Source organism: Oncorhynchus mykiss, chromosome 13, assembly GCF_013265735.2.
Source record: "Oncorhynchus mykiss isolate Arlee chromosome 13, USDA_OmykA_1.1, whole genome shotgun sequence".
NCBI classification, from domain to species: Eukaryota; Metazoa; Chordata; class Actinopteri; order Salmoniformes; family Salmonidae; genus Oncorhynchus; species Oncorhynchus mykiss.
The window spans coordinates 1856223-1878956 of record NC_048577.1 but is presented as its reverse complement, the minus strand read 5'-3'; the positions used below and the strand labels follow the sequence as shown (position 1 = coordinate 1878956).

Sequence of the window (22734 nt, the reverse complement as noted above, 5' to 3'; positions counted from 1 at the left end):
GACTGGTTAGGAAGAACACTTCTACAGCCAGAGAGGTGAGAGGACACACATGGTTTAGATGGTAAATATTTATGTCCCCTTAGTGGTTCATCACATCAGCAAAAGGTAATATGTTCCATCATCCATGTTTATTTACATTAGTGCAAATTGACGACTGATATTGGTGTAATTTCTCACCCCTTTTGGCTGTATGAAAGTTAATTTCCATTTGTTCTTTGCTATTATGAAGGTAATTTGTGTCAAATGTACTTTTCCCCACTCATTCACCCCATCTCTTTACATTGTTTATGCATATTCAGTGGCCTGACTGATTGGACAAAACCGAGCGTAGATTGGACATCGGGCAGAGGCATTAGATAATAAAAACTATCTTTTGTCAGGCCGAATGTTTGAAATATGAGTAGGTGATTTGAGACATGCTTCTTCAGTAGTGGAATAAAGACAATTAGCACTTGAATGTAGTAAAGAAATATACTGGAGTGTCAGATGGTTAATAAAACTGTTAATTGTTAATAAAACTGTTAATTGTTAATAAAACTGTTAATTGTTAATAAAACTGTTAATTGTTAATAAAACTGTTCATTGTTAATAAAACTGTTCATTGTTAATAAAACTGGAGTGATGTCAGATTGTTAATAAAACTGGAGTGATGTCAGATTGTTAATAAAACTGTTCATTGTTAATAAAACTGGAGTGATGTCAGATTATTAATAAAACTGTTCATTTACCGTTTTTTTATATATAAAAGCCTCCATGCTGCAAGTACGTTGAAACAACAACCTGCAAAAATACGTACTTTCAAAATAAATGTCATGAATTTAGATTGGATGTCAGAATAGTCTTTCCTTGGTGTTGCTAGGTGGGATAGCCCCAATGTCAAAACACAGTTTTAACCTGTCCGAATCAATAAGCAATTTCCAGAAACAACAAGAGGCAATAAATCACTGATATATCTATTAGGGTGGAAATCAGGCTAACATTCTATTGATGCTAACACAACTAAAAAAACACATGGAAATGGGAGATATCTTTTACCTCACTGGTTAGAGGACAACCTGCAGAAGACAGTCAGCTACATTTTGGAGTGATGCATTTACATTTAGGGGTCGCTAAGCAAAGGAACACAACACTTATTTGTCATCACTCATATAAATATCACGTTGAAATCAATTGTGCCGAGAGAAGGAGATGAGGTTGCACTTCCTGTTAAAACTAACAGCTCAAAAACCACAAGGAATCTGGGAATAATGTGTACATCATTGGTTAGAGTACAATTTGTAGAAAACAGCTAGCTACATTTTGAAGTGTTGCATTTTGATTCAAGTGGGTCCCCGACGAGGTAAGTCTAACACAACATGATGTTAATCACATAAATAGTACTCTTTCATTTCAGACCCTGAATTTTTCCCCTGATGAAGCTCATATCCATATCATGCTGAAATCAATAGAACAGGGGGCAAACGTTTAGGGTTCTACATTATGACATCATTAAAATACTCCTACTATAATGTTAAAACATTCTACATTGTGACATCATTAAAATACTTCTACTACAATGTTAAATCATTCTACATTGTGACCTCATTAAAATACTCCTACTACAATGTTAAAACATTCTACATTGTGACATTATTTCATTGATATCATGAAACAAGTCCTTCATGTATGTACTTTCTGATGTTTTATCAGAGATCTTTTACCAGAGTAACTCTTCCCACATTGATCACAGCTATGAGGTTTCTCTCCTGTGTGTGTTCTCCGGTGTGCAATCAGGATATTTGCCTGAGTGAAACTCTTCCCACATTGATCACAGCTAAAAGGTTTCTCTCCTGTGTGTGTTCTCTGGTGCATAGTCAGACAGCTAGATGTAACAAAACTCTTCGCACATTGATCACAGCTATAAGGTTTCTCTCCAGTGTGTGTTCTCAAATGTACCATCAGGTTGCTTGAGTGAGTAAACCTCTTCTCACATTGACTACAGCTATAAGGTTTCTCTCCTGTGTGTGTTCTCTCGTGAATAGTCAGCTGGCTAGATGAAGTAAAACTCTTCCCACATTGACTACAGCTATACGGTCTATCTCCTGTGTGTGTTCTCTGATGTGTTTTCAGGCTGCTTGGAACATTAAAACTCTTTCCACATCGATCACAGCTATAAGGTTTCTCACCAGTGTGTATTCTCTGGTGTATAGTCAGACTGCTAGATGTAACAAATCTCTTCCCACATTGATCACAGCTATAAGGTTTCTCTCCTGTGTGTGTTTTCTGGTGTGCTTTCAGGCTGCTTGTAACACTAAAACTCTTCCCACATTGATCACAGCTATTAGGTTTCTCTCCCGTATGGATTCTCAGATGTCTTTTAAGGTCAGCTGAAGAGGTGAATCTCTTCCCACAGTCAGAGCAGTGGTGAGGTTTCTTTCCTGTGGGTCTCTGCCGGTGTTTTATCAGACGTTCTGATCTGGAGAGACTCTTCTCTGTCTCCTCAGCATCACGAGGTCGTTGAGGCTCCCCAGAGGATCCACAATAGTCACGTCTCTCTCCTGTGTGAACAACAAAGTCAGACAGATGGTTAAAGGCCCACAACAGCAGTAATCCACTGTTTATTTTAACTAAAAAGTGATGAACATGATGTTGTGTCCAAACTTGTTTAACAATTGTCTTAAGACAGAAGGAGCGGCAGGGTAGCCTAGAGCGTTGGACTAGTAACCGAAAGGTTGCAAGTTCATATCCCCCGAGCTGACAAGGTACAAATCTGTCGTTCTGCCCCTGAACAGGCAGTTAACCCACTGTGCCTAGACCGTCATTGAAAATAAGAATTTGTTCTTTAACTGACTTGCCTAGTTAAATAAAGGTGAAATAAAAAATGAATTTTCTTCTTCGGGTTTCTTTTTTTCTTCGGCAAGTTAAGGTGAGGCATCTGTTTCTCAAACTAGACATTTCTAATGTACCTGCCCACCCCAGTAAAACTAATCCCATCCTAATAGGGCTTAAGGCTGTTTCCTGTTTCTCAAACTAGACATTTCTAATGTACCTGCCCACCCCAGTAAAACTAATCCCATCCTAATAGGGCTGTTTCCTGTTTCTCAAACTAGACATTTCTAATGTACCTGACCACCCCAGTAAAACTAATCATATCCTAATAGGGCTGTTTCCTGTTTCTCAAACTAGACATTTCTAATGTACCTGCCCACCCCAGTAAAACTAAACATATCCTAATAGGGCTGTTTCCTGTTTCTCAAACTAGACATTTCTAATGTACCTGCCCACCCCAGTAAAACTAAACATATCCTAATAGGGCTGTTTCCTGTTTCTCAAACTAGACATTTCTAATGTACCTGCCCACCCCAGTAAAACTAAACATATCCTAATAGGGCTGTTTCCTGTTTCTCAAACTAGACATTTCTAATGTACCTGCCCACCCCAGTAAAACTAAACATATCCTAATAGGGCTGTTTCCTGTTTCTCAAACTAGACATTTCTAATGTACCTGCCCACCCCAGTAAAACTAATCCTGTCTGAATAGGGCTGTTTCCTGTTTCTCAAACTAGGCATTTCTAATGTACCTGCCCACCCCAGTAAAACTAATCCTGTCTGAATAGGGCTGTTTCCTGTTTCTCAAACTAGACATTTCTAATGTACCTGCCCACCCCAGTAAAACTAAACATATCCTAATAGGGCTGTTTCCTGTTTCTCAAACTAGGCATTTCTAATGTACCTGCCCACCCCAGTAAAACTAAACATATCCTAATAGGGCTGTTTCCTGTTTCTCAAACTAGACATTTCTAATGTACCTGCCCACCCCAGTAAAACTAAACCTGTCTGAATAGGGCTGTTTCCTGTTTCTCAAACTAGGCATTTCTAATGTACCTGCCCACCCCAGTAAAACTAAACATATCCTAATAGGGCTGTTTCCTGTTTCTCAAACTAGACATTTCTAATGTACCTGCCCACCCCAGTAAAACTAAACATATCCTAATAGGGCTGTTTCCTGTTTCTCAAACTAGACATTTCTAATGTACCTGCCCACCCCAGTAAAACTAATCATATCCTAATAGGGCTGTTTCCTGTTTCTCAAACTAGACATTTCTAATGTACCTGCCCACCCCAGTAAAACTAATCATATCCTAATAGGGCTGTTTCCTGTTTCTCAAACTAGACATTTCTAATGTACCTGCCCACCCCAGTAAAACTAATCATATCCTAATAGGGCTGTTTCCTGTTTCTCAAACTAGACATTTCTAATGTACCTGCCCACCCCAGTAAAACTAATCCCATCCTAATAGGGCTGTTTCCTGTTTCTCAAACTAGACATTTCTAATGTACCTGCCCACCCCAGTAAAACTAATCATATCCTAATAGGGCTGTTTCCTGTTTCTCAAACTAGGCATTTCTAATGTACCTGCCCACCCCAGTAAAACTAATCATATCCTAATAGGGCTGTTTCCTGTTTCTCAAACTAGACATTTCTAATGTACCTGCCCACCCCAGTAAAACTAATCATATCCTAATAGGGCTGTTTCCTGTTTCTCAAACTAGACATTTCTAATGTACCTGCCCACCCCAGTAAAACTAATCATATCCTAATAGGGCTGTTTCCTGTTTCTCAAACTAGGCATTTCTAATGTACCTGCCCACCCCAGTAAAACTAATCATATCCTAATAGGGCTGTTTCCTGTTTCTCAAACTAGGCATTTCTAATGTACCTGCCCACCCCAGTAAAACTAATCATATCCTAATAGGGCTGTTTCCTGTTTCTCAAACTAGACATTTCTAATGTACCTGCCCACCCCAGTAAAACTAATCATATCCTAATAGGGCTGTTTCCTGTTTCTCAAACTAGACATTTCTAATGTACCTGCCCACCCCAGTAAAACTAATCATATCCTAATAGGGCTGTTTCCTGTTTCTCAAACTAGACATTTCTAATGTACCTGCCCACCCCAGTAAAACTAATCATATCCTAATAGGGCTGTTTCCTGTTTCTCAAACTAGACATTTCTAATGTACCTGCCCACCCCAGTAAAACTAATCCCATCCTAATAGGGCTGTTTCCTGTTTCTCAAACTAGACATTTCTAATGTACCTGCCCACCCCAGTAAAACTAATCATATCCTAATAGGGCTGTTTCCTGTTTCTCAAACTAGACATTTCTAATGTACCTGCCCACCCCAGTAAAACTAAACATATCCTAATAGGGCTGTTTCCTGTTTCTCAAACTAGGCATTTCTAATGTACCTGACCACCCCAGTAAAACTAATCCTGTCTGAATAGGGCTGTTTCCTGTTTCTCAAACTAGACATTTCTAATGTACCTGCCCACCCCAGTAAAACTAATCATATCCTAATAGGGCTTAAGGCTGTTTCCTCATCTCTGCTGCTGCCTCCGCCGCATCCTGACCCAGTCTGTAATACCTACATGTTTCAAGCAAACCACCATAATCCCTGTGCACAAGAACGCCAACTGGTTTAAATGGTTTAAATAGCACTCACATCTGTAGCCATGAAATGCTTTGAAAGGCTACTTCATGGCTCACATCAGCACCATCATCCCAGAAACCCTAGACCCACTCCAATTCACATACCGCCCCAACAGATCCACAGATGATTGCAATCTCTATTGCACTCCACACTGCCCTTTCCCACCTGGACAAAAGGAACACCTATGTGAGAATGTTATTCATTGACTACAGCTCAGCGTCCAACACCATAGTCCTTCAAAGCTCATCACTAAGCTAAGGACCCGGGGGCGAGGGGCTCTCTGGGATCCATCCGTCTTGGATGGTTTGTGACCTGGCGGTTGAGAGCTTGGGCCGGTGGCCAACAGGAGCTTGGTGAGAGATCTGTCGACGTTCCCTTGGGCGGGGCGCTTGACCCTGGTTGCTCCTGTGGGTCGCTCTGGACGGGAGTCTGCAAGATGACTAAGTGTAATGTAAATGTTGAGCAGCTAGTTTTAATAATCAATTTCTTTAAAAAAAATAATCTGCCATACTGATCCTCTACTTCCAAGTTCACCCACAACTGTATGGCAGCGCAACACTCCAACACCATCATTAAGCTGGCTGACAACCAGACGGTGGTAGGCCTGATCACAGATGATGATGAGACAGGCTATAGGGAGGAGGTCAGAGACTTGACAGTGTGGTGCCAGGATAACAACCTCTTCCTCAACGTGGGCAAGACAAAGGAGATGATCGTGGACTACAGGAAACGGAGGGCCGAACACGCCCCCATTCACATTGACAAAACACACCAAGACAGTCGTGAAGAGGGCACAACAAAGCCTATCCCCCCCTCAGGAGACTGAAAAGATTTGGCATGGGTCCTCAGATCCGGCAGCTGCACCATCGAGGGCATCCTGAACGGTTGCATCACTACCTGGTATGGCAACTGCTCGGACTCCAACCGCAAGGCACTGCGTACGGCCCAGTACATCACTGGGGCCAAACATCCTGCCATCCAGGACCTCTATACCAGGCGGTGTCAGAGGAAGGCTCCAAAAATTGTCAAATGACTCCAGCCACCCAAGTGACAGACAGTACTCTCTGCTACCGCACAGCAAGCAGTACCAGATTGCCAAGCCTGGGACCAAAAGGCTCCTGAACAGCTTCTACCCCCAAACCATAAGACCGCTGGACAGCTAATCAAAATGGCCACCCAGACTATTTACATTGACCCCCACCTATTTTTCCCCCTTAACTCACTACACTCTACCTGCACACTCACCACACTCTACCTGCACACTCACCAGACTCTACCTGCACACTCACCACACTCTACCTGCACACTCACCACTCTCTACCTGCACACTCACTACACTCTACCTGCACACTCACTACACTCTACCTGCACACTCACTACACTCTACCTGCACACTCACTACACTCTACCTGCACACTCACCACTCTCTACCTGCACACTCACCAGACTCTACCTGCACACTCACCACACTCTACCTGCACACTCACCACTCTCTACCTGCACACTCACTACACTCTACCTGCACACTCACTACACTCTACCTGCACACTCACTACACTCTACCTGCACACTCACTACACTCTACCTGCACACTCACTACACTCTACCTGCACACTCACCACTCTCTACCTGCACACTCACCACACTCTACCTGCACACTCACCACACTCTACCTGCACACTCACCACTCTCTACCTGCACACTCACTACACTCTACCTGCACACTGACCAGACTCTACCTGCACACTCACTACACTCTACCTGCACACTCACCAGACTCTACCCGCACACCCACCACACTCTACCTGCACACTCACCACTCTCTACCTGCACACTCACTACACTCTACCTGCACACTCACTACACTCTACCTGCACACTGACCAGACTCTACCTGCACACTCACTACACTACACTACACTAGTATATTCTAGAATATACTATATATCCTAGGAACCTGGTTAAACTATCATTATGACATCATGGACGAATTCTAGATTAAACTACATAGCCTAGAAACCTGGTTAAACTAACATTATGACCTCATAAATGAATTCTAGAATATACTATATATCCTAGACAATTTGACCCCCACAGGAAATCTCCACTGGCAGTTATAGAAATACACATTTACTATATAATTCTTGAAGAATATACCTTATAAATGCCTCAAAAATGTCAACAGTATTACCCTGTCAGAAACCAAAACATAAGCTCATATAACACCTCTGTTTGTAAACAAACACTGTATAGCCTCAAAATCCGTTCCAAACTTTCATTTTGACCTTCTGGATGTCATGTCTTAGTATATAGTAAATATATATAGTGAAGCGACTGTCAAGTCAACATCTTATAACTGTTACGCCAGATGTCTGAACTTCTTGATGAGGTCGCTAGTTGTTGGGTTAAGGTTTCTACAATATCGTTCTCTATGAATTTGAGAGTGGTTACATTTCTCCAGACCCCATCCCTCAGCTGTTTGCCAAGTCTCTGTGCAGCCATTTTGTTGCTGTTTAAATACTAGGTTGCCCCTTTAAAAAAGTCACATCAACCAACCTGCAGTTCAAACAATAACAAAGCTGTCATTCCACCACTGTTTTGGTAATAAGATGGATGGGGCTGGAGAAATGTAACTACTCTCAAATTCATAGACAGACCTATGGATGCAAGGACTGACCATCCATGATATCAACATTATAGTTTTAACCATGTTGAGGAAATACAGTGTTGATTTACATTGTTTCTAAACATTGGAGTAAAAAAAGCTTATTTGGGTTCTGATGGGGTACAACAGTTGAACTAAGCTCATGAGGCATGTGTTATATTCTTCAATAATTAATGGCTATAAATAAATAATTTAAAAGTCACAATATGGATGTAGCAACTACAGATTTCCGCTTTAACACCAAACATCAGTTCAACAATTGCAGAGTTTGTGCCTCTGTTTTTAAGACGGTACTTACTAGTGTTAGTCAGGGACCGGTTTCTCAAAACCATCTTACGGCTAAGTTCATCATTAGAACCATTGGACGCTTTAAGTTGCCTTTGGGAAACCGGGCCCAGATATCCAGTTTCCTTCTCTTCTTCCTCCTCCTTTTTCGATGTGACAGTCATCTCCCCCTCCTCCTCTTTCACTCCAAAAACTGCATCCTCCTCTTTCTCTTCCTCCTCTTTTACTGTAACATCCTCCTCCTCTTTCACTCTGAACGCGTCTTCATCTACTGCCAATGTAACGTCTTTCTCTTCTTTCACTGTAACAGCTTCACCCTCTACTTGTTTTTGTATTGTGACATCCTCATCTTCCTTCTCCTCTTTCACAACAATGTTCAGCCACAGACCCTCTTTCTCCGTCCAGCAGATCTCTTCTTTAGAAGGAGAGTAGCTCAGTGAACAACTCATCGTCGGAGATGTTAGCTAGGTAGGCTAATGCTAACTTAACCAGCCCGCTAGCTGACCAAGCTTGAACTTAAACAACACCGTAAATAGGAAATTAAATTGGATAAAATGTAATTGGATAACTAACTAGACGATATGAGTGGGTTTAAAACACGGTGGCTAATATACACTAAAGCGTCTAAAGAGCTTTATTGGTGCGTCTATTTTGTCTAGCAAGCTACCTGTCTGACTAACTGTTGCTGCTGATGAAAGAAGCGTTCCGTCCACTACATTATACGTCACACCAGCAGCATCGCCTTAAATTCCCAGACCGCCATCTGCTGACTGGAGTGGGTAACGCAGTTGAGTAAAATGTATATCTTATTTTCAGACAAAATGCTAAAGCGCAGGAAGAAATTAGAAGAAATTAGTCAAGGAAGTGAATTCTCCGGAGGCATGCAGAGGCCAAATTGAGCTCCATTCCGCATTGCTGTGTGCTTCTGTGTGCTATGAATAGCTCTGCATTGACATGATTGGTTTAAGGTAGGTGAGGGCGGGGATACAACCTCACAAACTCAATTCCTTGACAACTTTCTTCACAACAGCTCTGCGCTGCTCTGCGAAGCACGAGAAGTATGACACTTTTGTTGGATAATATATCTATATATACCATATATATATATTGTTGGATATATATAAAGCTCCGCAGAACTGATCGATTTCCGCTAGACGTGACAGCTGCAGTCAAAATGTGCTATATTGTAAAATATCATGAAAACAAAAATGTAAAGTTAGACATTAGGGTTAGCAGTATGGTTAAGGTTAGGCATTAGGGTTAGCAGTATGGTTAAAGTTAGGCATTAGGGTTAGCAGTATGGTTAAAGTTAGGCATTAGGGTTAGCAGTATGGTTAAAGTTAGGCATTAGGGTTAGCAGTATGGTTAAGGTTAGCCATTAGGGTTAGCAGTATGGTTAAGGTTAGGCATTAGGGTTAGCAGTATGGTTATTAAGGTTAGGCATTAGGGTTAGCAGTATGGTTAAAGTTGGGGTTATTTAAGGTTGGGGTTAGGCATTAGGGTTAGCAGTATGGTTAAGGTAAGGGTTAGCAGTAATGGTTAAGGTAAGGGTTATTTAAGGTTGGGGTTAGGCATTAGGGTTAGCAGTAATGGTTAAGGTTAGGGTTAGCAGTAATGGTTAAGGTAAGGGTTATTTAAGGTTGGGGTTAGGCATTAGGGTTAGCAGTATGGTTAAGGTTAGGGTTAGCAGTAATGGTTAAGGTAAGGGTTATTTAAGGTTGGGGTTAGGCATTAAGGTTAGCAGTATGGTTAAGGTTAGGGTTAGCAGTAATGGTTAAGGTAAGGGTTAGCAGTAATGGTTAAGGTAAGGGTTATTTAAGGTTGGGGTTAGGCATTAAGGTTAGCTGTAATGTTAAAGTTAAATCAGATTTTATGACTGTGGTACTAGCCTGTGCCTGTTGTGTATTTCAACATTTTTTCATTTTCAACAAAATTGTACTGGATTAGTTGAAAACTGATACTAAAGTTATATACTATTTTGACACGGTGGAAGATGTACTGAATTGATATGGTTTATCGTACTAAAATGGACCAAGATGTGTTGATTTTGCACGTACTTGTTGATTGGTCGGCCATTGGGTTAATTTATTTTGCAATATGTTCAAATCAAATCAAGCTTTATTTATACAGAACATTTCAGACATGGATGCAACACAATGCTCTTCACACGTAATAAGAAACTATGAAAATAAAAACTGAAATGTTTACAACACAACGAACATAAGAGCATAGAAAAACTAAAGAATAACAATAAAAACTGAAAAGACTAATGATCATTCTAAGGAAAAGACATGGATTAAAATAGTAAGAATAGGATGTAACATCCAACCAGAAATATAAGCTTGTTTTACTACAATGTTAGTAAACAATATAATTGTACCAATAAAAATTCAGTTAGTCGCATACATTGTGACTACTAAATGTTACATTACATTGAAATATTATGAAATATCAAAACCGAATATACACTCCTTTGTTAATTAATATGTATTGGCAATAATTCACTTACTGGTGAGGCATGGAATAATAAAACATGTATATTTTGTCAGGCTGAATGTTTGAAATATGAGGTGATTTGAGTTGAGTCATGCTTCTTCAGTAGTGGAATAAAGACAATTAGCACTTGAATGTTGTAAAGAAATACTGGAGTGATGTCAGATTGTTTTAAAAAATCGTTCATAAGTTGGTCCAAGTTTTAAAAATTATACCGCATCCATATGTATAGGCTGCAAGTACGTTGAAATTGAGTTGTTTTGTTGTCATTGAAACCTGGAAAAAGTTTTTCCGACTTTCAACCAAAACCGAACGTAGATTGGACGTCGGACATAGTCTTATTTTCAACGTCTTTTCAACAACATTTTGATAGGTGGGATAGCCCCAATGTCAAAACCATTTTAACGTGTAAAAATCAATAACCAATATGCAGAAACAGTTTGTGATACATTGAAAACCTAAACATAAAATGTACTATCGAAACAAACATGTTTAACATGTTAATCACATCTCTTGTATTTTTTTTAAACGAGCACCTTATAAACTGCACAAGTACCAACAACGCTGTTGTTTTGACAAGTAGCAAATACATCACTGATATCAATTAGGGGGGAAATCAGGTTGTAAGTGCTGTTGAAACTAACACAACGTAAACAAACACATGAAAATGGGAGATATATTTTACCTCACTGGTTAGAGGACAACCTGCAGAAGACAGTCAGCTACATGTTGGAATGATGCATTTAAATTTAGGAGTCCCCAAAACTAAGAGAAACGCAACACTTAAATATCATCACTCATATCGATATCAAGTTGAAATCAATTGTGCGAGAGGGGAGAGATGAGGTTTCACGTCCTGTTAAAACAGCTCAAACACCACATGGAATGTGGGAATAATGTGTACACCCCTGGTTAGAGGACAACTTGTAGAAAACAGCTAGCTACATTTTAAAGTGTGTCAGTTTGATTCAAGTAGGTCGCCAACGCGGGAAGTGAAACGCAACACTTTATTTGTGTTTATGTTAATCATATAAATAGTACTCTTTCAATTCAGAGCCTGTATTTTTCCCAATGAGGCTAATATCCATATCATGCTGAAATCAATAGAATAGGGGACAAACGTTTAGGGTTCTACATTATGACATCATTAAAATACTCCTACTACAATGTTAAAACATTCTACATTGTGACATCATTAGAACACTCCTACTACAATGTTAAAACATTCTACATTGTGACATCATTAGAACACTCCTACTACAATGTTAAAAACATTCTACATTGTGACATCATTAGAACACTCCTACTACAATGTTAAAACATTCTACATTGTGACATGATTTCATTGATATCATGAAACAACTCCTTCATGTATGTACTTTCTGATGTTTTATCAGAGATCTTTTACCAGAGTAACTCTTCCCACATTGATCACAGCTATAAGAATTCTCTGTGTGTTCTCTGGTGGGCTATCAGGATGTTTGCCTGAGTAAACATCTTCCAAAATGTGTATTTAATTTCACCTTCATTTAACTAGGCAAGCCAGTTATGAACAAATTCTTATTTTCAATGACGGCCTAGGAACAGTGGGTTAACTGCCTTGTTCAAGGGCAGAACGACAGATTTGTACCATGTCAGCTCGGCGGTTTGAACTTGCATTGATTACAGCCACAATATTTCTATCCTGTGTGTGTTCTCTGGTGTGATATCATGTTCCTTGAGTGAGTAAAACTCCTCCCACATTGATCACAGCTATAAGGCTTTTCTCCTGTGTGTGTTTTCTCGTGTGATTTTAAATTTTGGGACGAAACAAAACTCTTTCCACAGTCAGCGCAGTGGTAAGGTTTATCTCCTGTGTGTGTTCTCTTGTGTATAGTCAGCTGGCTAAATGAAGTAAAACTCTTCCCACATTGATCACAGCTATAAGGTTTCTCTCCTGTGTGCGTTCTCAAATGTACCATCAGGTTGCTTGAGTGACTAAATCTCTTCCCACATTGATCACAGCTATAAGGCTTCTCACCTGTGTGTGTTTTCTGGTGTGATTTTAAATATTGTGAAGAAACAAAACATTTTCCACAGTCAGAGCAGTGGTAAGGTTTCGCTATTGTGTGTGTTCTCTTGTGTGATTTTAAATATTGGGAAGAAACAAAACTCCTTCCACAGTCAGAGCAGTGGTAAGGTTTCTCTCCTGTGTGTATTCTCTGGTGTATAGTCAGCTGGTTAGATGTAGTAAAACTCTTCCCACACCGATCACAACTATAAGGTTTCTCTCCTGTGTGTGTTCTCTGGTGTGTAGTCAGAATGCTAGATGTAACAAAACTCTTCCCACATTGATCACAACTATAAGATTTCTCTCTTGTGTGTGTTTTCTGGTGTGCTTTCAGGCTGCTTGTAACACTAAAACTCTTCCCACATTGATCACAACTATAAGATTTCTCTCCTGTATGGATTCTCTGATGTCTTTTAAGGTCTGTTGAAGAGGTGAATCTCTTTCCACAGTCAGAGCAGTGGCGAGGTTTCTTCCTTGTGGGTTTCCGCTGGTGTTTCTTGAGGTGTTCTGATCTGAAGGGACTCTCCTCTGCCTCGTCAGCTTCATGATGTTGTTGAGGCTCTCCAGATGATCCCCGATAGTCAGGTCTCTCTCCTGTGTGAACAACAAAGTCAGACAGATGGTTAAAGGCCCACAACAGCAGAAATCCACTGTTTATATGAGCTTAAGATGATACCCATGATTGTGTACAACAATTTACGTCTGTAATTCATATTTAAAAGCTTTCACAAAATTTTGACTATTTTCTTAACTTCCTGATGGTAGCATCCCACCTGGTCAACATCCGGTGAAATTGCAGAGAACGAAATTCAAACTGAAGAATTATAAATATTTAACTTTCATAAAATCAGTGTAATACATCAAAATAAAGCTTAACTTCTTGTTAATCCAGCCGCTGTGTCAGATTTCAAAAAGGCTTTACGGCGAAAGCAAACCGTGCGATTATCTGAGGACAGCGCCCCGCATACAAAAGCATGAAAAACATATTCAACCATGCATAAATGCCTTACCTTTGATGATCTTCTTCTGTTGGCACTTCAAAAGGTCCCAGATACATCACAAATGGTACTTTTGTTTGATAATGTCCTTTATATCCATAAAAACTCAGCTTAGCTGACGCGCTTCAGTCAATAATCCATAATAATAATCCATATATATATTTTTTTTTAAAAGAGAGAGAGAGAGAGAGAGAGAGAGAGAGGTTATCTAGTTATGGATGTAGTATATATAAACAGTAGCAGTATATTTGTTATCTACTTGTAGTATATCTGTTATCAAGTTATGGATGTAGAATATATATATATATATATATATATATATATATATATGTATATATAGATGTAGTATATCTGTTATCTAGTTGCAGGATATCTGTTATCCAGTTGCAGTATATCTGTTATCCAGTTGCAGTATATCTGTTATCCAGTTGCAGTATATCTGTTATCCAGTTGCAGTATATCTGTTATCTAGTTGTAGTATATCAGTTATCTAGTTGTAGTATATCTGTTATCTAGTTGTAGTATATCTGTGTGGGCAGAAATGGTGAGCGAAGGTATTTGTTTTTCACAATGTATTCCGAATATTACCACACATTATCAGAGCAAGATCAGGAGTGCTACTCAAGGAAACTCACATTAAGCTCTGTGTCACTAATTCCGCACTGTGGGGGAAAACTAGTCTAGAGTTCTCATAGGCTGACAGCAAAAACAGCCTCCATTTACAGGTTGCCTATGAGCGCATTTCACAGGCTCGTTTGAATGTCCTGCTTAATATCATGTCTGAGGAAAATGCTCTTTGGTTAGCTTTGCTACCAGCCTGTCAATGAGCGTTAGCATTCAAGCTAACAACTGCTGCATCAAAAATAGGTATTTTGCAAATATCACAACCAAATATTATCTTAGCGACTGTCCAAGCAACAATCAAAACAACAATTGTAAGCCTATGAGAACCCCAACAAGTATTAACCTGGTAAATCTAAACTGTTGAATGGTCCCAGATGGTGAACAGTTTATTTAGTAATAACCTGGTAAACCTAGACTGTTGAATGGTCCCAGATGGTGAACAGTTTATTTAGTAATAACCTGGTAAATCTAGACTGTTGAATGGTCCCAGATGGTGAACAGTTTATTTAGTAATAACCTGGTAAATCTAGACTGTTGAATGGTCCCAGATGGTGAACAGTTTATTTAGTAATAACCTGGTAAATCTAGACTGTAGAATGGTCCCAGATGGTGAACAGTTTATTTAGTAATAACCTGGTAAGCCTTGACTTTTGAATGGTCCCAGATGGTGAACAGTTTATTTAGTAATAACCTGGTAAATCTAGACTGTTGAATGGTCCCAGATGGTGAACAGTTTATTTAGAAGTAATAACCTGGTAAATCTAGACTGTTGAATGGTCCCAGATGGTGAACAGTTTATTTAGTAATAACCTGGTAAATCTAAACTGTTGAATGGTCCCAGATGGTGAACAGTTTATTTAGAAGTAATAACCTGGTAAATCTAGACTGTTGAATGGTCCCAGATGGTGAACAGTTTATTTAGTAATAACCTGGTAAATCTAGACTGTTGAATGGTCCCAGATGGTGAACAGTTTATTTAGTAATAACCTGGTAAATCTAGACTGTTGAATGGTCCCAGATGGTGAACAGTTTATTTAGTAATAACCTGGTAAATCTAGACTGTTGAATGGTCCCAGATGGTGAACAGTTTATTTAGAAGTAATAACCTGGTAAATCTAGACTGTTGAATGGTCCCAGATGGTGAACAGTTTATTTAGAAGTAATAACCTGGTAAATCTAGACTGCTGAATGGTCCCAGATGGTGAACAGTTTATTTAGAAGTAATAACCTGGTAAATCTAGACTGTTGAATGGTCCCAGATGGTGAACAGTATATTTAGTAATAACCTGGTAAATCTAGACTGTTGAATGGTCCCAGATGGTGAACAGTTTATTTAGTAATAACCTGGTAAATCTAGACGATTGATGGTGAACAGCAGTTTATTTAGAAGCCAGACATTTAATTCACATACAGTGATGATGTCATCTCACGGGGACGTGCTCTAGATAGTCTGTTTCCTCAGTCATCTGAAATAATAATTCACAGACAGTGATGATGTCATCTCACGGGGACGTGATCTAGATAGTCTGCTTCCCCAGTCATCTGTAATAATAATAATTCACAGACAGTGATGATGTCATCCCACCGGGGACGTGCTCTAGATAGTCTGCTTCCCCAGTCATCTGTAATAATAATAATTCACAGACAGTGATGATGTCATCTCACGGGGACGTGCTCTAGATAGTCTGCTTCCCCAGTCATCTGTAATAATAATATTTCACAGACAGTGATGATGTCATCTCACGGTGATTTACAATTTGTTGCCAAAACAAACAGCAGGAATTTAAATAGCCACAAGCAAGGGACTAACTGAGGCTAACTGCATCACGTGATCCAAAGTAAACGGGCTAGTCCAATAGACTGTCGACCAATCATGTTCAGGTTGTCACGCTGTGTCATGTGGTTGCTAAGCTAATCGTCAGAAAATCCTTTATAAAAGTCAGGATTTGAGTCGAGAACACTGCCTATTTTCCTCAAAAGTACAGTACCAGTCAAAAGTTTGAACGCGCCTACTCATTCAAGGGTTTTTATTTATTTATTTTTTACTATTTTCTACATTGTAGAATAATAGTGAAGGCATCAAAACTATGAAATAACACATATGGAATCAGGTAATTACCAAAAAAAGTGTTCAACAAATCAAAACATATTTTAGATTCTTTAAAGTAGCCACCCTTTGCCTTCATGAGAGCTTTGCATTCTCTCACTCAGCTTCATGAGGTTGTCACCTGGAATGTTTTTCCAACAGTCTTGAAGGAGTTCCCACATATGCTGAGCACTTGTTGGCTGCTTTTTCTTCACTCTGCAGTCCAGCTTATCCCAAACCATCTCAATTGCGTTGAGGTCGGGTGGTTATGGAGGCCAGGTCTCCTTCTTGGTCAAATAGCCCTTACACAGCCTGGAGGTGTGCTGTTGAAAAACAAATGATAGTCCCACTAAGCGAAAGCCAGATGGGATGGCGCATTGCTATTTTAGCCATGCTGTTAAGTGTGCCATGACTTCTGAAGAAATCACCAATAGTTTCACCAGCAAAGCACCCCCACTCCATCACACCTCCTCCATGCTTCACGGTGGGAACCACACATGCGGAGATCATCCATTCACCTACTCTGCATCTCACAAAGACACAGCGGTTGGAACCAACAATCTCAAATTTGGACTCATCATCAGGACAGATTTCCACCGGTCTACTGTTCATTGCTCGTATTTCTTGGCCCAAGTAAGTATCTTCTTCTTGTTATTGGTGTTATTTAGTAGTGGTTTCTTTGCAGCAATTCGACCATTAAGGCCTGATTTCACACAATCTCCTCTGAACAGTTGATGTTGAGATGAGTCTGTTACTTGAACTGTGAAGCATTTATTTGGTCTGCAATTTATGAGGCTGGTAACTCTAATGAACTTATCCTCTGCAGCAGAGGTAACTCTGGGTCTTCCTTTCCTGTGGCGGTCCTCATAAGAGCCAGTTTCATCATTGTGCTTGATGGTTTTTGCGACTGCACTTGAAGAAACTTTCAAAGTTTTGAAGTTTTCCGGATTGACTGACAGTCATGTCTTAAAGTAATGATGGACTGTCATTTCTCTTTGCTTATTTGAGCTGTTCTTGCCATAATATGGACTTGGTCGTTTACAAAATAGGGCTATACCACCCCTACCTTGTCACAACACAACTGATTTGTTCAAACACATTAAGAAGGGAAGAAATTCCACAAATGAACTTAACAAGGCACACCTGTTAATTGAAATGCATTCCAGGTACCTCATGAAGCTGGTTGAGAGAATGCCAATAGTGTGCAACGCTGTCATCAAGGCAAAGGGTGGCTGCTTTGAAGAGTTGAAAATATAAATATAATTTGATGTGTTTAACACTTTTTTGGTTACTACTTGATTCCATATGTGTTATTTCATAGTTTTGATGTCTTCACTAATATTCTACAATGTAGAAAATAGTAAAAATAGAGAAAAAGCATTGAATGAGTAGGTGTGTCCAAATTTTGACTGGTATATTCAACAGTTAGGCAATTGATTATGGACCTAATGAAGTTGGGGTTTGTTCTCTCCTCAATTTTCTTAGACAATTACGCTAAGACCAATTCATCCCTAAGGTGTTTGATGGTGTTGAGATCAGGGCTCTGTGCAGGCAAGTCAAGTTCATCCACACCAAACCTCGACAAACCAATTCTGTTTGGATTTCGCTTTAAGCACAGGGGGCATTGTCATGCTGCAACAGGAAAGAGCCTTCCACAAACTGTTCCCAAAACTGTTGGAAGCACAGAATCATCTAGAATGAAAAAACATCCCCAGATCATTATTCCTCTTCCACCAAACTTTACAGTTTAATGAACTATGCATTCAGACAGGTTCTCCTGGCATCCGCTAAACCCAGATTCATCCGTCGGACTGCCAGATGGTGAAATGGGGATTCATCACTCTGCTCCAGAGTTCAATGGCGGCGAGCTTTACACCAAGCCGACGTTTGGCATTGCGCATGGTGATCTTAGGCTTGTGTGAGACTGCTGTGCCATGCAAACCCATTTCATGAAGCTCCCGACGAACAGTTCTTGTGCTGACGTTGCTTCCACAGGCAGTTTGGAACGCTCGGCGGTCCCGTTCTGTGACCTTGTGTGGCCTACCACTTAGCGGCTGAGCCGTTGTTGCTCCTAGAGGTTTCCACTTCACAATAACAGCACTTACAGTTGACCCGAGACAGCTCTAACAGGGCAGAAATTTGACAAACTGACTTGTTGGAAAGGTTGCATCCCATGATGGTGCTACATTTAAAGGAAGAGCTCTTCAGTAAGGCCATTCTACTACCAGTGTTTGTCTATGGAAAGGTTGCATCCCATGATGGTGCTACATTTAAAGGAAGAGCTCTTCAGTAAGGCCATTCTACTACCAGTGTTTGTCTATGGAAATTGCACGGCTGTGTTCTCGATGTTATTCACCAGTCAGCAACGGATGTGGCTGAAATAGCTGAATCCACAAATTAGAATAGCTGTTTCCACAAAATGTTGTATATATAACGTATTTGCGACTGCTCTACAAAAATAAATCACGGTCAACAAAACAGCCCATCAACAGAACAATCGACCAGTAGACTACGGTCAACCCTTAAAAAAAATGTCTGAATATTATACAATGACTTATCAACAGCTCTAACAACTTGACCCCCACAGGAAATCTACACTGGTAATTCTAGAATATACTATATATCCTAGAAACCTGGTTAAACTATCATTATGACCTCATGGATGAATTCTAGAATATGCTATATAGCCTAGAAACCTGGTTAAACTATCATTATGACATCATGGATGAATTCTAGAATATACTATATATCCTAGACAATTTGACCCACACAGGAAATCTACACGGGTAGTTATGGAAAGACCCATATACTGTATAACTTGTAAATTACTCAAATGATTCAACCGTATTACCCCACCAGAAACCAAAACATAAGCTTGTATAACACCACTGTTTGTAATAAGGGCACTATAAAGCCTAGAAACCTGGTTAAAACTATCATTTTGACCTTATGGACAGCCAGTCCTTGTATTCATAGTGTAGTGAATTCAAGGGGAGCCCTGAGCGGGACTCAAACCTGGGTCCAGCGACTGTCAAGCCAACGCCTTATAACTGTTATGCCAAGATGTCTGAACTTCTTCACGAGGTCGCTAGGTTTTGGGTTAAGGTTGCTACAACAGCTTTCTCTATGAATTTGAGAGTGGTAACATTTCTCCAGACCCCATCCCCCAGCTGTTTACTATATCAAGTCTTTGGGCATCAATTTAGTTGCTGTTTAAAACCTAGCTAGCTCCCTTTAAAAAAGCCACATCCATCAATCAACCAATCTGCAGTTGAAACAATAACAAAGCTGTAATTCCACCACTGTTTTGGTAATAAGATGAAGGATGGGGTTGGAGAAATGTAACTAGTCTCAAATTCATAGACAGACCTATAGATGCAAGGACTGACCATCCATGATATCAACATTATAGTTTTAACCATGTTGAGGATGTTGGTTTACATTGTTTCTAAACATTAGAGTAAAAAAAGCTTATTCTGGGTTCTGATGGGGTACAACAGTTGAACTAAGCTCATGAGGCATGTGTTATATTCTTCAAGAATCAATGGCTAGAAATTAATAATTTAAAAGTCCAAATATGGATATAGCAACTACAGATTTCCCCTTTGACACCAAACATCAGTTCAACAACTGCAGAGTTTGCGCCTCTGTTTTTAAGACGGTACTTACTAGTGTTAATCAGGGCCCGTTTTCTCAAAACCATATTACTGCTAAGTTCACCGTTAGAACCATTGGACGCCTTGAGTTGCTTTTGGGAAACCGGGCTCAGATATCCAGTTTCCTCCTCCTTTTTCGATGTGACAGTCATCTCCCCCTCCTCCCCTACATCCTCCTCTTCTTTTACTGTAACATCCTCCTCCTCTTTCACTCTGAACGTGTCTTCCTCTTCTTTCACAGTAACGTCTTTCTCTTCTTGTTTCACGGTAAAAGCCTCAACCTCTACTTGTTTTTGTACTGTAACAGCCTCCTCTTCCTCCTCCTCTTTCACGAGAGCTTCTTTCTCCGAACAGGAGACCTCCTCTTCTTTATCAGGAGGAGAGTAGCTTAGTGAACTCATGGTCGGGGATGTTAGATAGCTAGGCTAATGCTAACTTAACCAGCCCGTAGCTGACTAATAACAACACCGTAAATATGAAATTAAATCGGATAACTAACTAGACGACAGAAGTGGGTTTAAAACACAGTGTCTAATATACACTAAAGCGTCTAAAGTAATGTATTGGTTCGGCTATTTTGTCTATCAAGCTACCGAGGTGTCTGACTAACTGTTGTTGCTGTTGAAAGAAAGAAAGTTCCGTCCACTAGATTATACGTCACACCAACAGCATCGCCTTAAAGTCTCAGACCGCCATCTGCTGACTGGAGGCGGTAACGCAGTTGAGGGAAAATGTATATTTTATTTTCAGCCAAAATGTTAAAGCGTAGGAAGCATGAGTTTTTACTCACCAATGTAACAACACTGTGTGGTTAAAGACTTAGTACATTAGTTGCAGTCATGATCTGGTTACCTATAAGAACAAACAAGGTATCTTCTAGACTTCCCACAATTCACTATTTCTCAACGTCATATGGATCTAGTCTGTGCTACTGAGTTCATATTGTAAGTATATGTATGCCCCTTAAGGTCCTTGTGTATTGTGGTATTGGTTCCGAAATAATATCCTATTGGTGAGTCAACTGGTAAATGCAGAGGGTCTTTTACTCAGTTATAAAGAATTCTGATCACTTCACAAGGTCCCTGTAACACCTAAAGATTTTGCAATTGTTTTAGATGCCATTCCCTCAGGTGTTGCTATGTTATTCAGGAACATGTCAAGACCTGACCCTCAGAGCCTACCTTCTGTTGACCCTGTTGACTCATCAGTAGGAAAGACCTGACCCTCAGAACCTACCTTCTGTTGACCCTGTTGACTCATCAGTAGGAAAGACCTGACCCTCAGAGCCTACCTTCTGTTGACCCTGTTGACTCATCAGTAGGAAATACCTGACCCTCAGAGCCTACCTTCTATTGACCCTGTTGACTCATCAGTAGGAAAGACCTGACCCTCAGAGCCTACCTTCTGTTGACCCTGTTGACTCATCAGTAGGAAAGACCTGACCCTCAGAGCCTACCTTCTATTGACCCTGTTGACTCATCAGTAGGAAAGACCTGACCCTCAGAACCTACCTTCTATTGACCCTGTTGACTCATCAGTAGGAAAGACCTGACCCTCAGAGCCCACCTTCCCTTGACCCTGTTGACTCATCAGTAGGAAAGACCTGACCCTCAGAACCTACCTTCTGTTGACCCTGTTGACTCATCAGTAGGAAAGACCTGACCTTCAGAGCCTACCTTCTGTTGACCCTGTTGACTCATCAGTAGGAAAGACCTGAACCTCAGAGCCTACCTTCTGTTGACACTGTTGACTCATCAGTAGGAAAGACCTGACCCTCAGAGCCTACCTTCTATTGACCCTGTTGACTCATCAGTAGGAAAGATTTGTTTCTCTTTTGGTCCATACAACAACAGAGAGATACAAACCTTGTTTCAGCAAGATGTTGTATCTATCTATACCTTATGTCATGCCTTATTGGAATGGATTTATTGATAATATCTGTTGGAAGAAAGTCTGGATTTTGCTAGGTGACCTAAACTGGGACATGCTTAACACCCCGGCCATCCTACAATCTAAGCTTGATGCCCTCAATCTCGCACAAATTATCAATGAACCTACCAGGTACAACCCCAAATCCATAAACACATCGAATAGCCCCCGTGATATGCAACTTTTCAGGGAAGTTAGGAACCAATATACACAGGCAGCTAAGGCTAGCTTTTTCAAACAGAAATTTGCATCCTGTCGTACAAACTCAAACAAGTTCTGGGACACTGTAAAGTCCTTGGAGAATAAGAACACCTCCTCCCAGCTGCCCACTGCATTTCTCTACGGCTGGCCATGCTTTCCACCTGGCTACCCCTACCCTTGTCAACTGCCCGGCACCCTCCACAGCAACCCAACATTTCTCCTTCATCCAAATCCAGATAGCTGATGTTCTGAAAGAGCTGCAAAATCTGGACCC

At 40.3% G+C, this 22734-nt stretch overlaps 2 protein-coding genes across 2 annotated transcripts; both read right to left on the bottom strand.

The window, feature by feature from the left end:
* Positions 1–357: 357 nt before the first annotated feature.
* Positions 358–20937, bottom strand: LOC118938408 (zinc finger protein 664-like). Its single transcript, XM_036942269.1, has 3 exons — positions 20924–20937; positions 8437–9090; positions 358–2537 (listed from the first exon to the last, which is right to left on the bottom strand). Exons 2-3 carry the CDS (start codon positions 8870–8872, stop codon positions 1660–1662), a joined length of 1314 nt encoding a protein of 437 aa, XP_036798164.1. The 5' UTR covers positions 8873–9090; positions 20924–20937; the 3' UTR covers positions 358–1659.
* LOC110487343 (zinc finger protein 501-like) lies at positions 10524–20954 on the bottom strand. Its single transcript, XM_036942265.1, has 2 exons — positions 20344–20954; positions 10524–13560 (listed from the first exon to the last, which is right to left on the bottom strand). Exons 1-2 carry the CDS (start codon positions 20729–20731, stop codon positions 12596–12598), a joined length of 1353 nt encoding a protein of 450 aa, XP_036798160.1. The 5' UTR covers positions 20732–20954; the 3' UTR covers positions 10524–12595.
* Between the last annotated feature and the right edge of the window lie 1780 nt (positions 20955–22734).

Excerpts from the sequence above, each read along its gene's own strand:
- LOC118938408 (XM_036942269.1), bottom strand. The coding sequence starts at position 8,872 with ATGAGTTGTTCACTGAGCTACTCTCCTTCTAAAGAAGAGATCTGCTGG. Across the intron at positions 2,538-8,436 it reads CCGGTCCCTGACTAACACTA|GAGAGAGACGTGACTATTGT; the intron begins GTAAGTACCGTC and ends TTGTTCACACAG.
- LOC110487343 (XM_036942265.1), bottom strand. The coding sequence starts at position 20,731 with ATGAGTTCACTAAGCTACTCTCCTCCTGATAAAGAAGAGGAGGTCTCC. Across the intron at positions 13,561-20,343 it reads ACGGGCCCTGATTAACACTA|GAGAGAGACCTGACTATCGG; the intron begins GTAAGTACCGTC and ends TTGTTCACACAG.